At 41.5% G+C, this 22,482-nt stretch overlaps 1 protein-coding gene across 1 annotated transcript in view; it reads right to left on the bottom strand.

Annotated features, from left to right (window-relative positions):
• COL13A1 (collagen type XIII alpha 1 chain) overlaps positions 1-22,482 on the bottom strand; it is a 132,412-nt gene that overhangs the window by 27,172 nt on the left and 82,758 nt on the right. Inside the window, exons 19-29 of the mRNA XM_083148593.1 lie at positions 22,341-22,367; positions 19,905-19,991; positions 15,834-15,887; positions 14,808-14,852; positions 13,053-13,121; positions 8,953-8,988; positions 8,015-8,059; positions 7,190-7,342; positions 3,227-3,325; positions 1,898-1,942; positions 818-859 (exon numbers count right to left, since the gene is read on the bottom strand). Coding sequence (XP_083004719.1) covers positions 818-859; positions 1,898-1,942; positions 3,227-3,325; positions 7,190-7,342; positions 8,015-8,059; positions 8,953-8,988; positions 13,053-13,121; positions 14,808-14,852; positions 15,834-15,887; positions 19,905-19,991; positions 22,341-22,367 — 702 coding nt within the window. The remainder of the gene's footprint in view (positions 1-817; positions 860-1,897; positions 1,943-3,226; positions 3,326-7,189; positions 7,343-8,014; positions 8,060-8,952; positions 8,989-13,052; positions 13,122-14,807; positions 14,853-15,833; positions 15,888-19,904; positions 19,992-22,340; positions 22,368-22,482) is intronic.

Here is a 22,482-nt window from a genome sequence, read left to right as displayed (position 1 = left end):
ATGGGTGTCCGGGCAGCCGGGAGTACAAGCGGCGTATCGGATGGTTGGATCAGCGACATTTGTGCCTCCCTGTTGCCGAGCCTGCGCACACTGCAAACAGGGCAATGGTGCTGCAGAGACAGATGGCCAAGGTGTTGAGAGAGCTACCCTCCGGGAGTGCTGCCAGATAGTGCGCCCACAGCCTAAATGTGCTGTGGGCAAGGCACCACTGGCACACACCTAGTTACAGCCCTGGTACTGTATGTAACACAGATGCAAAGGACAGTTGATGGGTTTATCACACAGGGAGGCAGTAATTTATGTAGCTGGAGAGCTGAAGGGGACAGAAATATATGTAACACATGGACACTATGGTGGGCAGTAATGTATGTAACACAGGGGGAAAGGAGGAGCTGAGGGGGACAATAATGTATAGAATAGGAGGAGCTGAAGGGGACAGTAATTTATGTAACATAGGGAACAGCTACAAGCTACAAGCTACAAGCTTCTCGGGAATCTATCAGACACTCTGGAAATTCAACATTCAGCTGATGGGCGCACACACATAATTTCAGCTTGCTACCCCCGGGGTGGTGAGCTAAAACTTGAGAAAAGTCACCCATGATCTCCTGTCACATTAGATGTGAGATCGGGTACAATATGACCATTGAATCTGGCCCCTAGACTCATTTCATCTAGGCATCTTACAAGGCTAGAGAGCAGATGTGCTCCTTTATGTGCGCAGTGTGGTTCTACTAGACTCACCAATGCAAGTGTTTTATGCTGCACATCAAATGCATATGATCAAGGCCGCAATATTTACTGTATGAGGACTTACCACAGGTCCAGGAACACCGGGAGGGCCTGGTGGTCCCAATACCTAGAATAAACAAAACACAGTAATGCAATGAACTATCAGATTAGGTGCACAGATTAGTCTATAAATAACAAAATGGCTGCAAAAATATGGAAAAAAAGTGTGTGCATTTAAAATTCTTTCATTGGAAGAGCACGAATAGTGAATTATAGGGGGTTAAGTAAATTAATGAATCTTCCGCAGAAATCCATTGTGTCCTGGCCGCTGGCAATTATGGTGGATTAGGCTTCAAATGTCTCAGGCACGCAAAGTGGAATCCCTGGTAAGCTACTTCATCAGCGTTATTTTTCTTCATTAACACTTGGATTTGGGAAGTTATCCCGGATCCCATGTGTTATAGACCAAAAACAAGATAAATTACTACCCAGTAAAAACGTGCAATAATTGTACAACCCAATAAAACTAAAAAGCGAATTTTTTTTGTGCGGTAAGTTAGCGCCAGCAACTGGATAACGCTGATTGTATAATTCACAATATGTTGCACATTGCTCAACATTTCTTCACTATGGCTCCCCCCCCCCCCCAAAAAAAAGATCCAGAAATACCTGTCTGGACCGCACCACAGAAATGGTCAATAATAACCCCCCCCCCCCCAAAAAAAAAGATCCAGAAATACCTGTCTTGACTGCACCACAGAAATAATGGTCAGTAAAAAAACACCCCCCCCCCCCCCCGTATTGCTCGGTCAATGCCCCGTGGCCAGCGATTTGCGATTTCAATGCCCCGTGGTCAGCGATTTGCGATTTTTGCTAATTAGCGAGCCAAGCTGTATGAGGGTCCATGTAACATTTCTTAGGGCAGTGCTGTAGCAAAGGTCACAAATAAGGCCTGATTCATGTACTGTATGTGCACTAATGTAATCGCAATTTTTGAGGCTTCTGTGCTGATATTGTTACTAAGTGAAGCTGCTGCCTAGGAATGAAAAGAGACACAGACCGAAGCAATCACAAACTCATTCACAATCATGCGTTTGAATGCCAAGCTGTTATTGGCACTTACTACTTTAAATCAAGGGAAGTTAGGAGTGTAACAATCACTTACCGAGTTCCCAGAATCTCCTTTATCTCCAGAGTCGCCCTTCTCTCCCTAGTTACAATGTATTGATACAGCTTTAGTTGGGGTCAAAAATCAAGCATTTTTGAAACATCAGGAGAATAGAAAGCAATTGTCATCATAAAATATACTTTATATGAATTATAAAATGTCCAGATAGGAACTTAGGTCAGATGGTTATAAAGCAAGTCATGTCCAATCATACTCCCTTTTCTCCCCATTGATTGGAAACCCGCTCAAAATCTGGACTATACCATGAACATTTTGGAAACACACTAAAAAGTGTGCAAAAAAGTTATTAAGCCAAGAGTGCGGTTACTAAACAAAAGTGTAAATTCTAATAGTAGCAAGTTGGGTCCTGCAAGATAGTTACAAGGCCAAATTTGCACAGAATATTCCATCTACAATTCCTTTCCAAACTTGCACTAAATTTTCCCAGCAAATTCACTTTTTTTGTGTACAACAACTTAAAAGTTGAAAATTTAGGTAAAAGCCCCTTTTTAAAGGTAAGAATGTTGGGACACAAGGCAGAATGTGGTGCACCCCTCCCCTTGAATAATCATGCACAAGGGGACATAATAGTGTCCGAATTGCCAATTTGGGATGCTGGGCGTTCTCAGATGTTTTTTAAAGCGGTTATCGTCTGCAAGGCAAAACCAGGTTGCATCCAGAGTGGCCAGAATTTTTAAGGTTTGGGAGAGTTACATATCTGTACTCCCTATTCAGTCACTACAATTGCTTCCTCAATGTTTCACATCTACATCATGGTAATTAATGAGACAATGACCCCTATTTATTAGTGCAATCATCTAGTTTCGCACAGCATTTCATTCACTTAATTTATTGCTACTGTGTCTTATGTCTGCTATTTACATTCACTTTGTTTGGTGAATCATTATTGATTGGACCCAATTGTTATCCTATGTGCTATCATATTTCTTGATCTACTTTTCTAAAATGCTCCCAAACAATAAATTGAAAAAAAAACTGTCATCTTTGAAGAACCTCTAGAACTTTCCTTATGGCCTTCTATACTGTCCTGCTCTCTTATTTGCCACTTTTGTGATGTCCACATTATCTCCCCAATTTTTCAAGCACTTTTGCGAGGGCAATTATTATAAAAAAAGATGTGTGACCTTGCTGCTAGTCCTGAAAACCTCCATATCCACTTGAATATCTCATTTTGCAGGGGTCCATGAGTCATCGATGTATACACTATTTAATCTATTTCAATGGATCCCACAAACAAGAAATGTCTCCTATGCCTTTCTGAAGTTCCCGGGTATCAAAAATGTGTATAAAGCAGTACATTCTTACCGTGAGCCCTGGAAGCCCAATCGGACCAGGAAGACCTGGGGGTCCTGGAACGCCTTGGTCACCACGTTCTCCTTTTTCACCAGTGGGGCCATCCAGGCCCTGATAAAAGAGAAAATTTCTCATTAAGGGAGCACTGTGTTTTACATAGATTCGTTATAACAGTAAAATTCGTAATAGTGCAGATCTCAGGTCAAAATACAATGTAATGCTTAGCAATGTTATATTTTAATACACCATGTAGTTAGTTACACAGAACTAAACACAAAATGAATACTAAGCCATCATGTGATGTCTTCCAAACTTTAGCAGTCATAGGGGGTGGCACAGCTTCTGATATGCCCTGCATTTAACTTAATTTGTGACCGGAGTCTTAACAATGATTGGGGTGCTCACTTACCAGGGGCCCAATGCACCAAGCTTCAAAATGTGATAAAGTGGAGAGTGTTAAACAACCAGACAATGAGCTCCTAACTGCCATGTTATAGGCAGGGTTTGAAAAGTAATAGGTGGGAGCTGGTTGGCTGGTGCATCTGACCCATGATCGGTTTAATAAGGGACACACATGAACTATTCAGGGTCTTTGACTGATTTAAACCAGGGGACATGGAGGCTTGAGGTTAGCCAGCCACATAATATGTGTAATTCATACATGTCTCTTATTAATAAGATGATCTGCTGACCCTAGTGCTTATCATATGACTTCACAATAGGATCTGGATGATAGGTCAGACAGTCAATAGGTGGACACCATATGGTCAACATGCACAAGGTAGACAAAAGGTCAACATTAGTCCTCCTTCAGTGCAGCTGCTAGCCACCACGATTCGGTGCGCTGAGAGCAAACCCATTTAAAAGGTCAACATGGCAGAGGTCGACATGTGAAAAGGTCAATGTGGCAATGGTCGACACGTGAAAAGGTCAACATGAGCCTTTCACAATTTTTATAACTGTTTCCCATCCACTGTTTATGATCCACTTGGACTACGATTGGGAATTAGAAAGTGTGCCGAATACAGTGGTAGTGGAGTGAGCCACCTGGCCAGTAGAGGGTGTTTGGTACACTAATTGGGGGTTCTACGTGCATTAACACCCAAAAACTATAATAAACTCATTCTGACTTTATTAAGTATCGACTGTTTTCTTGTGTCTGCCCTTTTCCAGAGTCAACCATTTAATTTCAAACTATTGAATGTCAGCCTAGACACTGTCAGTTCTATGAACATGCCCCTTTAAAAAAGCATGCATTGACAGGTAGCAGCAATTACTGTATCATATGCCACTAAACGGGTAGGAGATTTATAGGAGGAGTTCTGCCCCTTTACTTTTTACTCTTTCTAAACTGCCAGGAGAGAAAATGGAGGTAATACCAAAGTAATACCTGAACCCAGGGCCGGATTATAATGGAGGTACAAGGGGTCAGTGCCCCTGGCCCCCCACTAGCTAGGGGCCCCCTGTGGTTGGCACGTATTTTTTTTTTTTTAGCTAAAGGTTTTGTGCATGGGAGTGGGGTAGTGCTGCAGCTTCACCTATCTGCCAATGTCACAATGATTAATGGTGCTGAGCATCAGGAGCCAAGGCACACTGATTGCACAAGTGTGCAGTGCATTACTGGGAGTTGACTAAGTCCCATGACACTTTAAACCAGAGGGCAGAGGCTGAGAGGTTTGTGCTGAGCTCTAATTGGTGGAGCTCATTACATGCCCATGGAGAACAGCAGCAGCAGCTTAGTCATGGGAGGGTTTTTAATCAAAGGCTTCAGGCTAGGACTGTGAGGTCTCCTACAGAGTAAGATGCAGAGGGACAAACACAGGCTTTTCATATGGTATGTATTTATGTGTGTGTGTGTGTGTGTGTGTGTGTGTGTGTGTGTGTGTGTATGTATGTATGTATGTATACATATATATGCAGTTACCCATTGACCAAGTTTATACTGTCTTTACTCTGTGTTTTGACAGTGTAATATTCTCCCATGCAGTGTGCGGCCAGTAATGACAAGTGCAAGAGGGCCCCCCTGGCTAAAGTACCCCGGGCCCCCCGAATGCTTAATCTGGCACTGCCTGAACCGCAATCATTTTAGATTACACATTGACTGATTATATAATGTTGTCCTGGCCAGGGCACCTTTGTCCTGGCCAGGGCCCATGAGAGTGGCCACAGGCCCAGTACTGAGGGGACAGTGACTAAATCTCAGGAGGCATGGCCACCAACCTAAAAAAAGTAAATACATTTCTAGAAGCGGTCCCAGGCCCAGGTGATTACTACCTGTCCCACCGCTCTCGGCATGTTCATAAGGTGCATGGGGAGAACTAGATTGGGTCAACCCTGAAGTAACATAACTATTAGTGGCTGAAGTCAGCCCCTAGTAATATCACACTGACCTCCAAGGGCTTGTGTGGAAATTGGCAACCTAAATGCTATATTTACTATTCTGTATTAGATACAGAGTCCCTGATTGTAATTTGAACAGATCTCGGGGGCAAAACAGTGATTTCACCCATATAGCACATGCACAAAAGCAAATGAATGCATTTCTGTGTACCTACCATGTATTCTGAGTCAGATGGATCTCTGTCCTTCTTACTTGGCAGCAACACACAAAGGGGTAAATGTAATAGGATGAGAGATTCAGAAAGTAAGATTTTGAAAAAAAGAGTTTGATTTTGCAGTGTAAATGATTGCCGCTTTAAAAATACTGGAGATTTCTTACCAAATCTTTCACTTTCTGAATTTCGCATCCTATTAAATGTCACCCAAAATATTTGTTTCATGGGAATGTCACGGATGTGTAGCGAATTCTTAGGGGGAAATTTACTAAGATGTGTATTCTACTTCACATGTAATGTTGCTATGGGCAACCAATCAGACCCTTTCTACTATCTTCTAGAGGGTGCTAAATAAATAAGAAGTAGATTCTGATTGGTTGCCCATAGCAACATCACATGTGAAGTAGAATACACATCTTAGTAAATGTCCCCCTTAGTGTGAGTACAAGTTGTGCATAGGAAGAACTGTTAATTTGAAAATTCAAATGACGACAGACTCGACAGTTGTGCAAATCAAATTAAAATCGGTACTTGTTTCCTAGCAGGGCGCCCATCGCGGGCATCGCATGTACATCGCATGCCATTATAATGACATGCGATGCGACCGACGCGATTACCGCGATTTTACATAGGGAACAATGTTAAATGTCCCAATTGACCCGATTTCACATAGGGAACAATGTTAAATGTCCCAATTGACCCGATTTCACATGGGGAACAATGTTAAATGCCCCCCCCCCCCCAATTGTTAACGCCACTCCACGATCAACGTCAACCCGAAGCGTGGCGAGCGCAGCGAGCCCGCGAGGGGCGGCGGTACGCGTCCTCCGACCTTTTCATACCCCTACTATCCACTAGGGCGTGGAGTGAGAATAGAATAGTGTGGCGAGCGCAGCGAGCCCGAAGCGTGGCGAGCGGACGCGGATATCACAGGTATCCACATCCCCTTGCGGGCTTCACAGGTGTCCGCGTCCCCTCGCGGGGCTCGCTGCGCTCGCCACGCTTCGGGCTCGGTGGCTCGCTGCGCTCGCCACACTATTCTATTCTCACTCCACGCCCTAGTGGATAGTAGATCAAAATCGTGGGCGCCCTGCTAGGAAACAAGTACCTTAAAATCAATTGGAAATTAGACTTTCTGCTTGAGGCTCCACAGATTTTCATACTGGCTGTATGGAATCTGGCATGAGTATATCTGACTTCAATGGCTTCATGCAAAAACAGTCAATTTGCGTTTGACTCAGATCACACTGACCTGTGGTTTATACAGTTTATACAGTCGCTCCATTTTAAATCAAAACCCTTTTATTTTTCAAGTTCAAGATGCATTTATCCGAAATACTGTACATATTCAAACTATGGCTCATTGTGTATAGTGTAACCAGATTCAAATTCAATTACAAGTGTGCTACTTGTTACTTACAGGTGAGCCTGTTTCTCCCACATCCCCTTTATCTCCTTTTGGCCCTAACGGTCCCCTGCTGCCTGTTTCTCCCTTTGGTCCTTGAAGTCCATCCTGTCCAGAAGGTCCAGGTGGACCAGGAAGTCCGACCTCGCCAGTTTTCCCCCGAGGTCCCTGAAACCACAGTAGGAATTACTTCTAGCATGTCACATCTAGTCATTAAAAAAAGACAATGCCAACATGAAAACAAATGGTAGGCTAAGCATGAGCAGTGAGCTGTCACTCACCTGTTGTTGTCTTAGTGACATCCAATGGAAGCAGGAGAAGAAACATTTATATGAAGTCCAAAACAGAACAACACATCTTTGTTTTAAAACAGCTTGGGGTAAATTTACATAATTGAAGTTCTGCTGAAGATGGGGTGTTGACCATAGGAACCAATCAGATTCTACTTCTTATTTACACCTTCTAGAAAACATATACAATCTGATAGGTTGCTATGGGATCCCATCCCAATAGAACTCCAAACTTAGTAAATGTACCCCCTTGCCTCATATTGGAAGAGAAATAGGTTATCTGATTTATGCTAACTTCTCCGTGATTACTTTAGAAAAAAAGGACAATGACAACTGCAAACTTATAGCCAAACTGTAAGAAGTTATAATTTACAGTTACAGATACATCTCCACCATTTATCATTACAGGTTCTATGTTAGCACCAGTGTGCTTGCAACTCCCCATTGATTAATATTCATTATACTGTTGTACATTTTATGCTTAGATGTTCTCAGTTTGGTTCCACACGCTAACATACTGTAAGGCTGACACCAGGTAGCTTGCCCTTACCTTTTCCCCATCATGACCAGGAGGACCAGGCAACCCAATTTCACCCTAACAGTTGAGGTGCAAAAAATAAAACCATTACATGGAGTATGTTAATCTGGCAGACATGACAATTTTTACTTATTTTATGCTCCTTGAAATAGAAGTCTTAAATTGTGCACATACACTATATAGTACATGATCAATAAGTGACCTCACCTAAGACATTGAAACTTAGGAGGACAAAATTAGCAAATGTAGCTTGCAACTCTCATCCATTTTGGTCTTCCGGGCATTGCTAGTTCAATTTAAGTAGCAGTGGCGGCTCCAGAGGTGGGGCTGCAGCAGAGTTCAAATTTCAAACTGGGGAGCCACGCCCACTGCTACCAACTGCCATTCCAATGCCATTGCAATACCACTGACTCATTGGCAGTGGGTGGGGCTACGCTAAATGAATGTTGAACTGTGCTGCAGCCCCGCCTCTGGAGTCGCCACTGATAACTATACAGTACATACATTTAAGTGTTAATCTTTTACTTTATTGCTGTTACTACATTATAAATTAGACTTCCTAAGCAGTCAGTCTATTACGTGGTCATTTTAAGGTCATATCATTTTCAAATTATGGCAGAGCATTTCCATACGTGTTACACATTAAAAGGCTAGGAATTAATCCTATTATCCTATTCCACAGGACATGCTGGGGGAAATTTACTAAGATGGGAGTTCTATTTCACATGGGATGTTCCTATGGGCAACCAATCAGATACTATCTATAATCTTCTAGAAGGTGCTAAATAAGTAAGTAGATCCCCATAGCAACATCACATGTGAAATAGAACTCCCATCTTAGTAATTTTCCCCTGCTGTGTTCTATGGGCCCCTCTCACTAGTGTTACATACTAACAAAACTTGTTCCTCTTATACATACAACATAATTTATGTGTCAGACGACATCTTACCTTTTGGCCTGGTAGACCCGGTGGTCCCGGGGGACCCTAAGAAAGAGGAAAGAAATAAATACATGATGTATGACATTTCTGCAGAAAGTCAATAGAGATCCCCAAGGTGACATAGGGGTTTATTTACTAAAATGGGAGTTCTATTGAAGATGGGATGTTGCCAATAGCAACCAATCAGAACCTACTTCTCATTTATTTAGCACCTTCTAGAATAGGTAGAATCTGATTGGAATCTGATTGGTTGCATCATCCCATCTTCAATAGAACTCCCATTTTAGTAAATAATCTCATAGTCTTTTTGTTGATCTTCAAGACTATGGGTGGTATTCAGTGACGGTTTTTGTGGCGAGGATGGCTTGTTTTCAGCGAGGATCAACAAAAACAAGCCATTCTCGCCATCTAACCCCCTCGCCGGCCACTTGCCCTATTCTATGTTCCAGGGATCTATGATTCCCTGGAACGGCGAGGTTCACCACAAATGCAGTGAGCCCACTGCATACAGTGGCGAGCTTCACCATTTTAACGGCACTGAAAAGAACCAGTGAGGTGGACATAGTGAGTGAAGGGGGGTTAGTTGAATACTGACCCACGATCTATGACGGTGAGCTATCGGCACTGCTCACTGTCATAGGGCGCCCAAAGGCATTGAATATACCCAATGTGCAGTACGGACGGTGTAGTGGTTAGCATTACTGCCTCACAGCACTGAGGTCATGGATTCGATTCCCACCATGGCTCTAACTGTGCAGAGTTTGTATATTCTCCCCATACTTGCGTGGGTTTCCTCCAAGTACTCTGGTTTCCTCCCACAATCCAAAAATATACTAATAGGTTAATTGGCTCCCAACAAATTAACCCTAGAATGTCTGTGTGTGTACATGTGGTAGGGAAAATAGATTGTAAGATCCACTGGGGCAGAGATGATGTGAATGTTCAAATATTCTCTGTACAGCACTGTGGAATATGTGTGTGCCATATAAGAAACTGTTAAAAAAATAAATGTGTAAACTGAACAGAAATGATCAGCAATTTGAAAAGTTGAAATAAACAATCTGTTTACAAATTGCTTTATTCTTGGAAATGATAAAAAAAAAAACATTAAAATGTTATTAGGATTCTGTAAATGAAGTCAAACGCACAATATTACTTTACCAGATGAACCTAAATAATATTGATTCATCCTTTTCAAAATGTATACAGTACATACCAAATTTAGAAAAGATCACTGATCCATGCATACACTACCCAGTCACCCAAATACCCACTCTTGGACAATGCTCTGGACAATTCAATGAAAGATCTACCAATTTACAGGTCCACGAATCAGAGTAATTTGAGAAGTATGTGGAGTATGAATCCAATAATAGAAGGTTGCCGTGTTCTGATCAACAGGCTGGCTGACAATTTTTAGATCAAAAGCAGAAAGCACTGGCCCATGGGCTGCAGCCAATCCATATATGGTAGATCTAGGCAAAAAATGCTGGTGTTTATGTATTTAATGGCAAATAGCCCTTCTGCAGGAAAAAAAAGATGTCGTTGCATGGGTAAGGGCATCTTTGTCCTGGATATTAACCACTTAAGTCTTAACTGACATTTTTTGAAAAGCAATATTTTTTCCCCTTAAATAAGCCAAGAGGGTCTTCTTACAAGCATATTTAAATATTTTTTTAATAGCGAAAGATCCCCCACTGGCTTTACCAACCAATGGTTTTAGATCTCCCAGTGGCACTGCCACAATCCCTCTAATGCCCATGGGTCCCTTCCAAAGACTGTAATATGAAGTCACTATAATGTTACATAGGAATTGAGTAATGTAATGTAGTACAATATAATTAAGGCAAAATAGTATGGCTTAATATGAACTGGGGTACTGGAACGTTTCATAATTTGAGGGCACTTTAATGTGGAACAGTATTTACAGCGGGACTATAATGTGACATAATAAGAACTGGGCACACTCTATGTCAACCACTGTGCCGTGGCACACTAGTGTGCCTTGAGCTGTTGAGCTGTGTGGCCCCAGATCTGAAGATGCCCAAACCAGTTTACAGCCACCACCAGTTCAACTGTTACTGACTGGTCTCTTCTTTTCATGTAAAGGGCGAATGTATTTTGTTTTGTTACCTGTGGGGACCAGTGTGATTGTTTTTCATATGGGGGCCAATAGGTTTTTTTTTTTCCCTGTGAGGGCCAATGTGTTTTGTCCTGTGGGGATCTCATGGTGTGCCTTGGCAATTTTAAAATCTTATTAAGTGTGCCGCAAGGGAAAAAGGTTGAAAATCACTGCTCTATGTCATAATGTGAATCGGGGATGCTATGTGGCATAATGTGTATTGGCAGCCCTACATCATATAAACTAGGGCACTGTTATGGGGCATAATATGAACAAGGGCACTAGCATAGGACATACAATGAATAACTGCTGTGGAGAGGTATCCCTTAAGAATCCTTAGGACAGGGGCCCCTTCAATACATTGCTATGGTAGCCATGAACAAGTAACCATCAGCAAATCATGCCCCACATATACTTTAAGTGAGTTGGGACAGGGCCTAGCCTAATTTGCAGTAAAATATTACAATACAAAACCACTTGTGGGATGCCTATTTGCTTATATTTATAACTTTATATTTATTTTTAGTATTTTTAAGGAATTATTAAGGCCTGAATTTTCTAGCAGGCAAGTAGTGCAAAGACTTTGTGGGCCAAACGGCTTTATCTGCTGCCAGCCTGAGAAATTCCATGCATTTAGAGCAGGCAGCAGATCAATATCTCCTAAATTAGATTGTATTGTGTCTGTGTTTGGCTCTGTTTGGAAACGCACGTGGGGGAGACATGGGCGACAGTAACATATTAAAGGCCACAAAATATCCAGCGGATAGAATTCCCCCTACAGGCAAATAGGGAAAGAAATCTTCTAATTGCATTTCAAACAGCCTGAAATCCATATATATATGCACTGACTGAGCAATGGTGCAGGATAATAAACCTACATTTAGCCTCCCTGCTGAAACACGTGTTGGCTATACTGATTTCCTAGCTTGATGATACAGGTCATTTCATAGGAAAGAGGATAAATGCAGGCTCCACAATCTGGGTCACTGCTTTCCATACACAATATTGTTGAATCTGGTTCCCCTGCTGAAAATCGAATAATACCGGTAATATAAAAAAGCCTACCTGGGAGATTTTTGGCCCATGTGTTGCGAATATTATACTGGGGGCTCATTTAATGATGATAGTACTCAAATGATTCTAATTATGGCTGATCTACACCAAGTCACGGCTGTCTATTTGCATTACAGTACTGCAGGAGAGTCCCAATGGATTATTAAAGGTAAAAGCAACAGCTGTTATTTCATTTTAATATAATTTATGTGTATTTTGTATTTCTATTTAAATACATTTTCTAATGAAAATGCTAATTTTATATGTATTCATAAATCAAGACAATATTCCATCTTGTGTATTACATTATTATACCATGTACAAATATGAAAGTGTAACCTTAGCAGTTATTACTAACAGTGACACTCACACTATATAAACACGACGACTGGCGCAAATGGCACAATGGGGCAGATGTATTAAGCCTGGTAAAGTGATAAAGTGAAAGGTGATAATGCACCAGTAAATCATCTCCTAACTATCATTTTTTAAACCCAGCCAGTTAGGAGCTGATTGGCTGGTATGTTATCGCCTTCTACTTTCTGACCATTTTATCTCTTCATCAGACTTAATACATCTGCCACACTGGTACTGGCCTGGAGGAAATGGTACTGGTTTTGGCCTCTTTAGAGGTGTACAAACGGAACATCTTCTGGGCAGAATGTAATGCCGGCTCTGTTCTGTGGCAGTTCGGGAGGCTGGACGAACGCGGACATTTTTTTTAAAGGGCAATCACTTAGAAGGTTGTATTGTAAGTGATTGCCCCAGAGTTTAGCTGGCATCCCGAACTGCATTACATTTCTCCCATTTTGTGTGTCTTTTTCCTGTCTACATTCTTCCAAATACGCATCCATCAAATGAGCCCTTTCATCTTATTTAGTGCCCTTGGTTAAATGTTTACTACAGATAAATACAAAATTGTGATTGTGCTCACCTGTATTGCTTCACTGAGGTTGCTATTATACTCCACAATGTTGGATTTCCCCGGCTCGCCCCTAGGACCCTATAAAAACAATGATGTGATCATCAATGTACAACAAATTGTAGTAATTCATAGCAGCTAAACACAGCTCAAAGGAAACCTCAGAATTTATATTTCCTTTGTATCACTGAACACATCACTATCTGGTGAAGTAGGTGGGACCATGAAGACATAGTATGTGATTTTATATATATAGATATATATATATATATATAAATATAAATATACACACACAATTCATTTATAGGCACATCGGCGTTTGTGTACCAGCGATATATATGTGAAGGACGTCATTCACACACATATCGCACTGGCACTGCAGCACAGCTGATGGTCAATATATCTCCAGCTATATCTACAGCTGAGCGTGAATGAAAGTTGGGACTTGTTGCAGGGGCCGACCTCACAGCTGGACAGGGTCAAATGCCCATTCAACTGCATGTCAAGGACTGACATTCTGAGTGGCCAATTGATAAGTGTGTATCGGCTGATCAGTTGGTAGAACTGCAGGTCCACTGACATATCTGTTAGGTGTCTACTCAGCCTAAAGGTGGTATCCCATTAGCTGTGGTAAATTACTACTAATGGATGCCCTGGGGGCTACCAATTAGCCTTGTAAGCTGGCACTTATCAGGGATTCTCTTTGAGGCATGCAAAGCTGAATCCCAGATAAACAGTGCTAGGAGACCCATTTTTTGCCCAAAAACATATGGGTCCTGGAACTTATCCCGGATCCCATGTGTTAGCACCCGATAACAGGTCATATATTGCATGGTAAATATGGGCTGTAATTGAATAGCCCATTTTTACCATGCGGTACATTACAATGTTAGGGACCAATCTGATGAAGTTCACCTGGAGGCGGTGGATGGGGCCACATATTTGTGCAAATATGTGCTAAGAACTTCAGTTACACTCCATGTTAATTCTAAGAGTTTATTTCAATTATATTTACTATTAGTGTTCTTAGCACCTAGAATGTGAATCAGTATTTTTCATTTTGTCCTGTATGGTACTAGAAGCCTTAACTTGGTAGCACCTCTCATTCCAGTCTAGTCCCCCCACTCTTTCCTTATTTATATGGATAGCCTATATGTCTAAATATAGTTTAACTCTTTTTAATTTTTCTAATGTTATCGTTAAATGGTCCATTTGAAATATATCAAATAGTTTGTATATAAAAAGGACAATGAGAGATAGTCTTAATGGATCTATAATTGTAAAATTGCTTTTCAGCTCCGCACACTAATGGCTATAAAATTATTACCCCTCTCTCTGTATACTTTGCCCTTATGTGTTATACCCCCAGTAACACCCCACGGGAGCAGAGGTTACACAATTCACCAAATTGTCCTCCACAAACTTCCAAACCTACAGACAGAACTGCTTTATAATGGAGCTTCCCCATAAGCAGTGATATACATTTGTACCTATATACTCGCATGCAGGGGGGGTTTCCGAGCACCAATATACAGTATAGTCCTATGTACAGTATGGAAACACCCCCCCCCCTTCCCCGGGAAACCTGCGTTTGACGCTAATACATGAAGATCCACACTGCGCATATTTATTTCATTTACACATAACAGAGCACTGATTTACATAATAAATTTTCCAAAAACCAGGAAATACATTATTGTATACAGTACTCTTGGCTTACTGCACAGTCCACATATTGTACCAAAAACTAGAATGTGTGTTACTCACTCGAGGTCCAGAAGGGCCTTGTTCTCCCTTAGCTCCTGCAATACCCTATAACACAAGAGAGATGTCAGTGGTGGTTTCTGTTAGCTGCCCATTGTGGGGGCAGCTGTTGTGTGGATAAAGTAAGCTTCATGCTCTCATGAGGCATAAAGGTACTTTCGGGCAGATTTATTAAGCCAGGTTAGGTGATGAAGTGGAAGATGATAATGCTGCAGCCAATCAGCTCCTGTCAAGTTACAGGCTGGGGTTGGAAATGACAGTTAGGAGCCACTGGCCACTTTTTCACTTCACTAAAGTGCCATCAATTTGCTCCATCTGGTTTTACTTTTTATAGGCAGCATGTATGGTTTAAGGGCTTTTTTTAAACATACTAATCTATATGTTACAACATACTGCATGAACCTATAGGGACAGGGTGTTACCTTATTACAGGGTGTGGTCTCATGGGAATGCCATGATTGTGAGCCGCACACCCATTTTCATCACTGTGGGGGCATCCATAGTGCCGTGGGAGTTGCTGGATATATCGCCAGTATCTACTCACCACTTTTCTGATAAACAGAGCAGTGGGTAAGATTAGGCCCCCAAATTCCTCTTCCCACCATTGGGGCATGGGTGGAGCATCAGGACAGTGCCCGAAAAATGGGACTGTCCGGCCAAAATAGGGACAGTTAGAATTAATGCTAATAATAGTATGAAAAGTGAAATAAGGCCCATTGGTGCTACTTTCTTCAACTGTACATGCACACAAAATATGCTTACACATCTGTCCCCATGCAGGGGGGAGGGAGTACGCACAAATAAACATACAGGTACATGTGATGTTGTATATAATATATGTGCTGGTTGCCTTACCCATGGATCAGCAGCCACTGCTGTGTGTATCACTGACCTGCTGGCTACTGGAGCATGGGAGGCAGCACTCTGCTTGTCTAACAGCTACTATAACCCCCCCCCCCCCCCCAGACTTCTGTGAGCCAATGGGAGTTCTGACATATAAATTGTAATGTTGCAACCCACAACACTTACCTTGTCACCCTGCAGGCCTGGAACCCCAGGTTGGCCAATAGCACCTGCTTCCCCCTAGGCACACAAGAGACACAGAACAGGTCAATCACATATCTGGTATCATACAAAAAGCTAGTTGCACAGCCAAGAGTCCTGATCCAAGATGTACATTCATTTAAGTGCATAACACAATATAACCTTATAAATACACAGATGGATCACAGAAGAAAACAATTCCTAGAGATATAGTAAGTTGTTAGATGAAGCAGAAGGGACAGTGATCACAGTATGGTGTCAGAGGTGCTGAATGTCTAATTCTTCAGGCTGTGGCCACCATTCCACAATCCCAATGCCCTGCTGTATGGAGCACTGCAGCAAGTCATGGAGTCTAGGGTATCTGTAGAAGAATCTAGGACCAGCTCTGAACGTACACTGTACGGTATGTCCACATTGGTCTCATTATACATTGAATACATGCAGCATGTGGTCAGGAAAAGGTCAAACCGCCAATAGATATGAATATATAATATGACCAGTAGGTGACCGAACTCAGCTTTATAAGAACATGTTCTCCCACCAAATGGTTAAACCACTGTCTTTTTTTGCATAGATTGAGTTTTAAAAACCGCACGCACAGCAGGCCTGGTAGGAGAAGCTGCTGCCACTGAGCTTATTATGTTTGCTAATGTAGTCATGGTGCTAGCCTCTTACCAGACCATGGGATGGGGGTTTATGGGCAACTGGAAACCCCCATTGTATTTATTTATGGAAAGTCATTTTTGTAGATCTATGGATCAATCCAGCAACCTACAATATGCAAGGGCATAATTCAACTCTCTTTAATGGCAGTTTTTTTAGACCTCCATACACCAATCCCCCCTTAAACCACCGGGGATCGCATGCAATAAATCTTGTATGCGTCCTATCACATATAATATATTGCATGTGATACCAGCCAAGCCTGCCCAGCTCGGATGTGATCAAACAGATCGCTTCTGCAGCAGTTGCGACTCACAGGCTTTGGTGCAATAAGCACGGGACCGTGCATCGCATTGGACCTGCTGTCAATCACATGAATTTTGTATGCTTTTCATGCAATCACATGAAAAGAGTCCAAATTGCCTGCAACTTGCCTAGTGTATGGCTAGCTATAATCATGAAAAGTGAATGAAGCACCATGGGCCTTATTCTGATCGGTGCGGCCCGATCAGAAATATGCGGTCATGTCCGTGCAGGCGAATCCCCGCCTTCCATACGGATCGCCACCTCCGTCCGTACGCGGATATGTGGCGATCCGCATGAAATTGGACGGGGATACGCCTCCTCCGTCTTGGGAGCAGCCCCTGCATTCGATGGTCGCCGAACATCGAATGCAGGGCCGCACGCTCCACCAGGTCCCGCCACACAAGACCACACGGACACTTGTCCGTGTGAAATCATGTATGGGGGCGGGCAGCTGACATCCGGCGATGTCAGATGCCCGCCCCCTACACACGCGTCACGGCCTCATTACCATGCATACGCCCCGCGTTTGCATGGGAACGCCCATGAAACGCGGGGCGTATGCATAGGGTAATGAGGCTAAGTAGCCCCTCACGCCCCTCTACGCCCCCTGTGCGGCGTATAAAGAATACGTGCGGCGAAATCGCCTGCACATGCGCAGAGTGACCTCTGCACATGCGCAGACGATCAACATCGGCGGGACGTCCGCATGCGGTAAAATCCGCACTGATCAGAATAAGGGCCCATGTGACTAATGAACACTGTTATTCTGGCCCCATTTTATCAAATATATATGTTTGAGTGAGCTCCAAAAAATCTAACCTTAATGCAAAAACAAAATCATGACAATCTAGCAGAGGAAGATTATCCACAAGGCAACCTAGGCATCTGCCTATGGCCCAGCAGGTCCCAAGAGGCCCCATAAAGATATCCTAGCGGTCCCTGTCCCCCTCCCCCCCCCAGTGTCAGCCCTGCCCCCTTCTCCACAGTGTCAGCCCTGTCCCCCTTCCCCCATTTTCACATACCATTTTTTTGGGCAGCCAGTGCCCACTGCTGCTCCTCTTTGTCCTCCCTTCTCCACACCACAGCCAGTGACAGTGCATCCCCTCCACATTGGATTGTGTTTCCACGCTGGATGCTCCAATCCACAGTCAGTCACGGCGCTGCCTAACAAGCAGAGCGCCGAGTGTTAGACACAGAGGGGGAGCGCTGATCAGTATCAGCAGACCACTTCCCCTCTGTGTCCTAGACTTGGCGTTCTGCTCAGCAGGCGGTGCCATGACTGACTGAGAACCCGCTGGCTGGAAAGCACAGTACAGACACGTTACGGTCTTTGGCCGGGAAACAAGGTGTGTGTCGGCGTGTGTACCCACAGTGCAGATGCGCTGTGGGCAAGGCACCGCTGGCAAACACCTAGTTACAGCACCGATGTGAACAGTCGGTTTACTTTAAATGTGACACAGGTATTAAACCTACTTCAAAAAGACCTTAATTCAGATTGTAGATAGAAACTGATTCAGATTTGTATGCAGCTGAGCATTTATCGGTAGACTTTGCATGCACCAAATTGCTCTATCAGTGCCTTCTGCAATCAGTGGCAAAAATATAGTGCTTTGGATTGTTGGAGGAGGGCCCCAAACCGGTATCTTGCCTAGGGCTTCATGAGGTCTAAATCTGCCTCTGCAATTTAGTGCTATCAAGGAGTAAATACCGACAACATTATTGTAGATCCTACATGTAGCTTACATTTAAGATGGTATTGCTATTTTTATATGGGTATTAATGATACTATTATTTAGAAGGTTCTTCAAATGTTTAAATAGAATTCCATGTAAAGCTGTCATTGGAGTGATGGGCCTCCTTTCCCTTTAAATAATGGTGATTTCTGCCATTTTCCTTTCCACTGCAGAAATTCAGTACAAGCACATGTCCCATATACACCAAGCTCAATCCTGATAAAAATGTAGAATGGACAGTCAGCTACTTTTGTTCTTTGACCTTTTGTCATCTTGTGTGTTATGATAAAAATAACGAAAAAGGAAAAGGTAAGAAAAAAGGGATGACTATCTGCTCACAAAAGCCCAGTTTGTCGTATTTTGGCCTTCAAAGTAAAGGAGAAAAATGTAGACCTGATTATGGGAAAGGTTTTGCTACATCCTGGCTCTTTATGTTCACACTAACAAGATCTCTTATACCTGATCAAAGCGATGTATCTGATAAAGGATGTGTAATGCTACATAGTGAATTTTATTCATATTCATAGAAAATAGATTTCTGTGATCTACAGTCAAATATGAATTGCGTAGCTGACAATGTACAAAGTGTGCAGTAAGGACCATTGTTTCCACAGAGATTTGCAAGGCAAAGATCCCGGAATCCATTATGGATTTAACTCTTTTTCTTTTAATAGTCAACAAATATTTCAGAAAAAAATATACACTTTATTAGTGCTTTATTTTATGTATTTTACTTATTAAAAAAGGTAGCAGTACTCAGAAAAATGGTTTGGGTACTTTATGATGGTTACAAGTTAATACATTATTTATAGTAACATCCGCTGATAATTGTATTCATTTGTATAATTATTTCACTGATTTCTTCCTATTTTGGAGTTAGAAGAATTAAAAATTTAGAAAAAATGGTGTCGGTAAAGAATTTAGTTGAATGCTATGAGAAAAAAGCACTGAGCTTTATTTTCTTGATCTATGGATTGATTCAGAGGTGGAATTAAACCCAGTGATTTGTACAGAACTCCAATTTTTTTTTTTTTTTATTTAATTACAGTTTCTTATATAGCGCAGCATATTCCGTTGCGCTTTACAATGTTTACAATTAGGCACATGCACTGGGGCCATACTATGCAAATCTCTATCAGCGATCTGGATCCCAGTGCCCCATGATTGATATGCTGCAGTCATTTTTTGGGGGGAAGGGGGACTGTGATGAAAATTAGTGCAAATTACTGCAACAATAAAAAATAAGTAACAGATTCCTTTTATTTTATTTTTTGTTGGCTGTACATGTCATATCTATAGAGCATGTGAAGATGAAAGGTCTCATGTTAGGTGATTTAGTTATATGTATACATACCTTTGGTCCCAGAGGACCTGGCAGGCCTGGATTACCAGGTTCTCCTTTAACTCCACCAAGTGCATTGCCAGTGTCACCCTTCTCACCCTGCATAGAAACATGAAACAGGCAAATTGTTGTTTTATTCAACAACTAAAAAATGGTCAACGGTTAAGATTTACTGAAAAGACAAATTGATGAAGTTGCATCGTATTACAAGAAAGTAAAAATCCCCCAAAAATTCACTGTCACCGCACCAAAACCAAGTGAAGAAAATCAACTATATTAGGTGCTGATGTTTCACATTTGTAACTGTTAAACAAATCTTTACACTTAAAGTCCAGACAGTTGTTGGATATCTTTACTGTAATGATATACAGTATATGATTTGGGCAGTTTAATATAGAAAGGCGCTCATGTGTGAACTCCTCCCCTCTGCAGCACATTAGGCTGGCCTGGCATTGTGCCAGATTTTACAGAGCATGTGTAGGTCTCTAGTAACATGGCAAAATGACAATCACATCCAGCATGCAAGACAAGAGAGACTGTACTGTGGATTGGCAGCCAGGAGAATTTTTAGGAACAGGTCATTAAAAACATGGTTCTGTGCCTGATACTTGAAGACAGTTTACACAACTGTAACAATACAGACACTGGGCAATATTTGAGGAGAAAATTCTTCTGTTTTGTGCACTAGACAACCAAATGATTTCTTTTCATCCCACCCACAGCACACTGCTAGTAACTGCACCAAAATACCAGCTGCTAATGGCTGCTTTATTAGCTGATAATGATGCTGGTTTTCAGTACACGGAATACAGTACATTCTTATTTTTGAGATTCATGCCGACAAGCAGGATGTGAATACCAGAACACTGCACTGGAATGTCAAAAAGTGTGAAATGCTCTTTAAAGCATTTTACATGCACAGGCAGTACAACCGTAAACATGATAATTAATCATTATATATATATATATATATATATATATATATATATATATATATAGTTGTATTGCTGGTGCTCGTGAAATGATTTACGGAGCATTTCAGACTTGTCATTTCCCCAGTGCCAGCATTCCAGGGCTTTATCAATGCCGACAGGACCACTACATACCCAGTAGCTACCTGTGTTTTCCACATTAGGAGCTGCAATTGTTACTTAAACTGTATCACATTTTCTCCAGAAGTTAGGACTAGAGGCAATGGAGTCAACTGCCTCAGGGCCCCTGCTCCCAAGGGGGCACCTCTCCTCCCCTGTGAGTTTGAATTAGTTAATTGAAAGCTGTAGATTTTGCTTCTGTGACTGACTCCCCCATCCTAGCAGAACAACAGACGTCACACTCTTTATTCTAAACATAATTTTTGTGTCATACCCTGTATTAGAACCCATGAACTGTCTTACTGGAGAGAGAGACACCTTACTGATTGAGCGATTTGGGGGCACCAATATTTATGTTGCCTCCGGGCAAATGGGACGAACTTACGCAACTGGTTACAACTCTTTAGTTTCTAAAATCATCTTGGCAGATTTACAGATTTAGTCATTTTATGTAATTTTTATGCATAAGATCCCTTCCTGGTATAGTGTCCAATCTCACCCTATTGATTTAAAAAAGAGGTACCATGTGTTATAAAAAAAAAAGCCAGGAAAAGTGGAAAATTGATTTAGGTATATTACCGGATTAGTTTTCCTAATGCTTAGTAGAACAAACTGAATTAGTATACACAAAATAGGATAACTATTTTGTGTATACTAATTCAGTTTGTTTAACTAAGCATTAGGAAAGCTAAACCGGTAATATGCCTAAATCAATTTTCCACCTTTCCTGGCTTTTTTTTTTTATAACACATGGTACCTTTTTTTTAAATCAATAGGTTGTGATATACAGCAAAGAATTTTTTTTGCAGTTGTGAGATTGATAAATTCCTTTGTTGTCCAAAGACATTTTAATGCCTTTCACTTTATTTTACTCATCAAACAACATCCTTGAAATGTAAGAAGAAAGCGGTTTATCACACAGAGAAAACTACATCATTTACAGCTAAAAATATCTTAGCGTATATCTATCACCCCTCACACAGTAGGACTTTACCCTCTTGCAGCAGGTATAAAAATTAATATTGCTAAAACTTGCTTTGACAGGTCCCGCAAACAAAACTGATGGCAAATTGACTATATACTTTATGGAATCTAGAAAGCCTATAATTCCAAACTGTAGAAGATTTAATAACGGTAGATAACATCTTATTCACAGTCAAGGACAAAACATTAAACACTGAATAAAAACAAAATATATATAAAAAAATCAAAATCAAACTTTATGCCTGATGTTCTGCATGGAGAGCTATAGTTACAAGGATCAGCAAAATACAAATTCTCAAAGTGAACATTTCTTTTTTTTAACAGATAAGAAACAGTTGCGCTTTAATGGAAAATAAAAATCATACAAACATACCTTTGTTCCTGAAAGTCCAGGTTCCCCCTAAAGCAATGCAAAAAAACAAGCTTGTGTTATTCCATTTAAAAATTAAAATAACAGGTATTCACAGTGGCTGAAGCTACATTATTATAAACATAAAATGTTATATTTTATACTG

Source organism: Crinia signifera, chromosome 6 (assembly GCF_055691185.1).
Source record: "Crinia signifera chromosome 6, ASM5569118v1, whole genome shotgun sequence".
In the NCBI taxonomy this organism is placed as follows: domain Eukaryota; kingdom Metazoa; phylum Chordata; class Amphibia; order Anura; family Myobatrachidae; genus Crinia; species Crinia signifera.
Note: the sequence above shows the minus strand (reverse complement) of the source record. Positions and strands in the feature narration are given on the sequence as shown.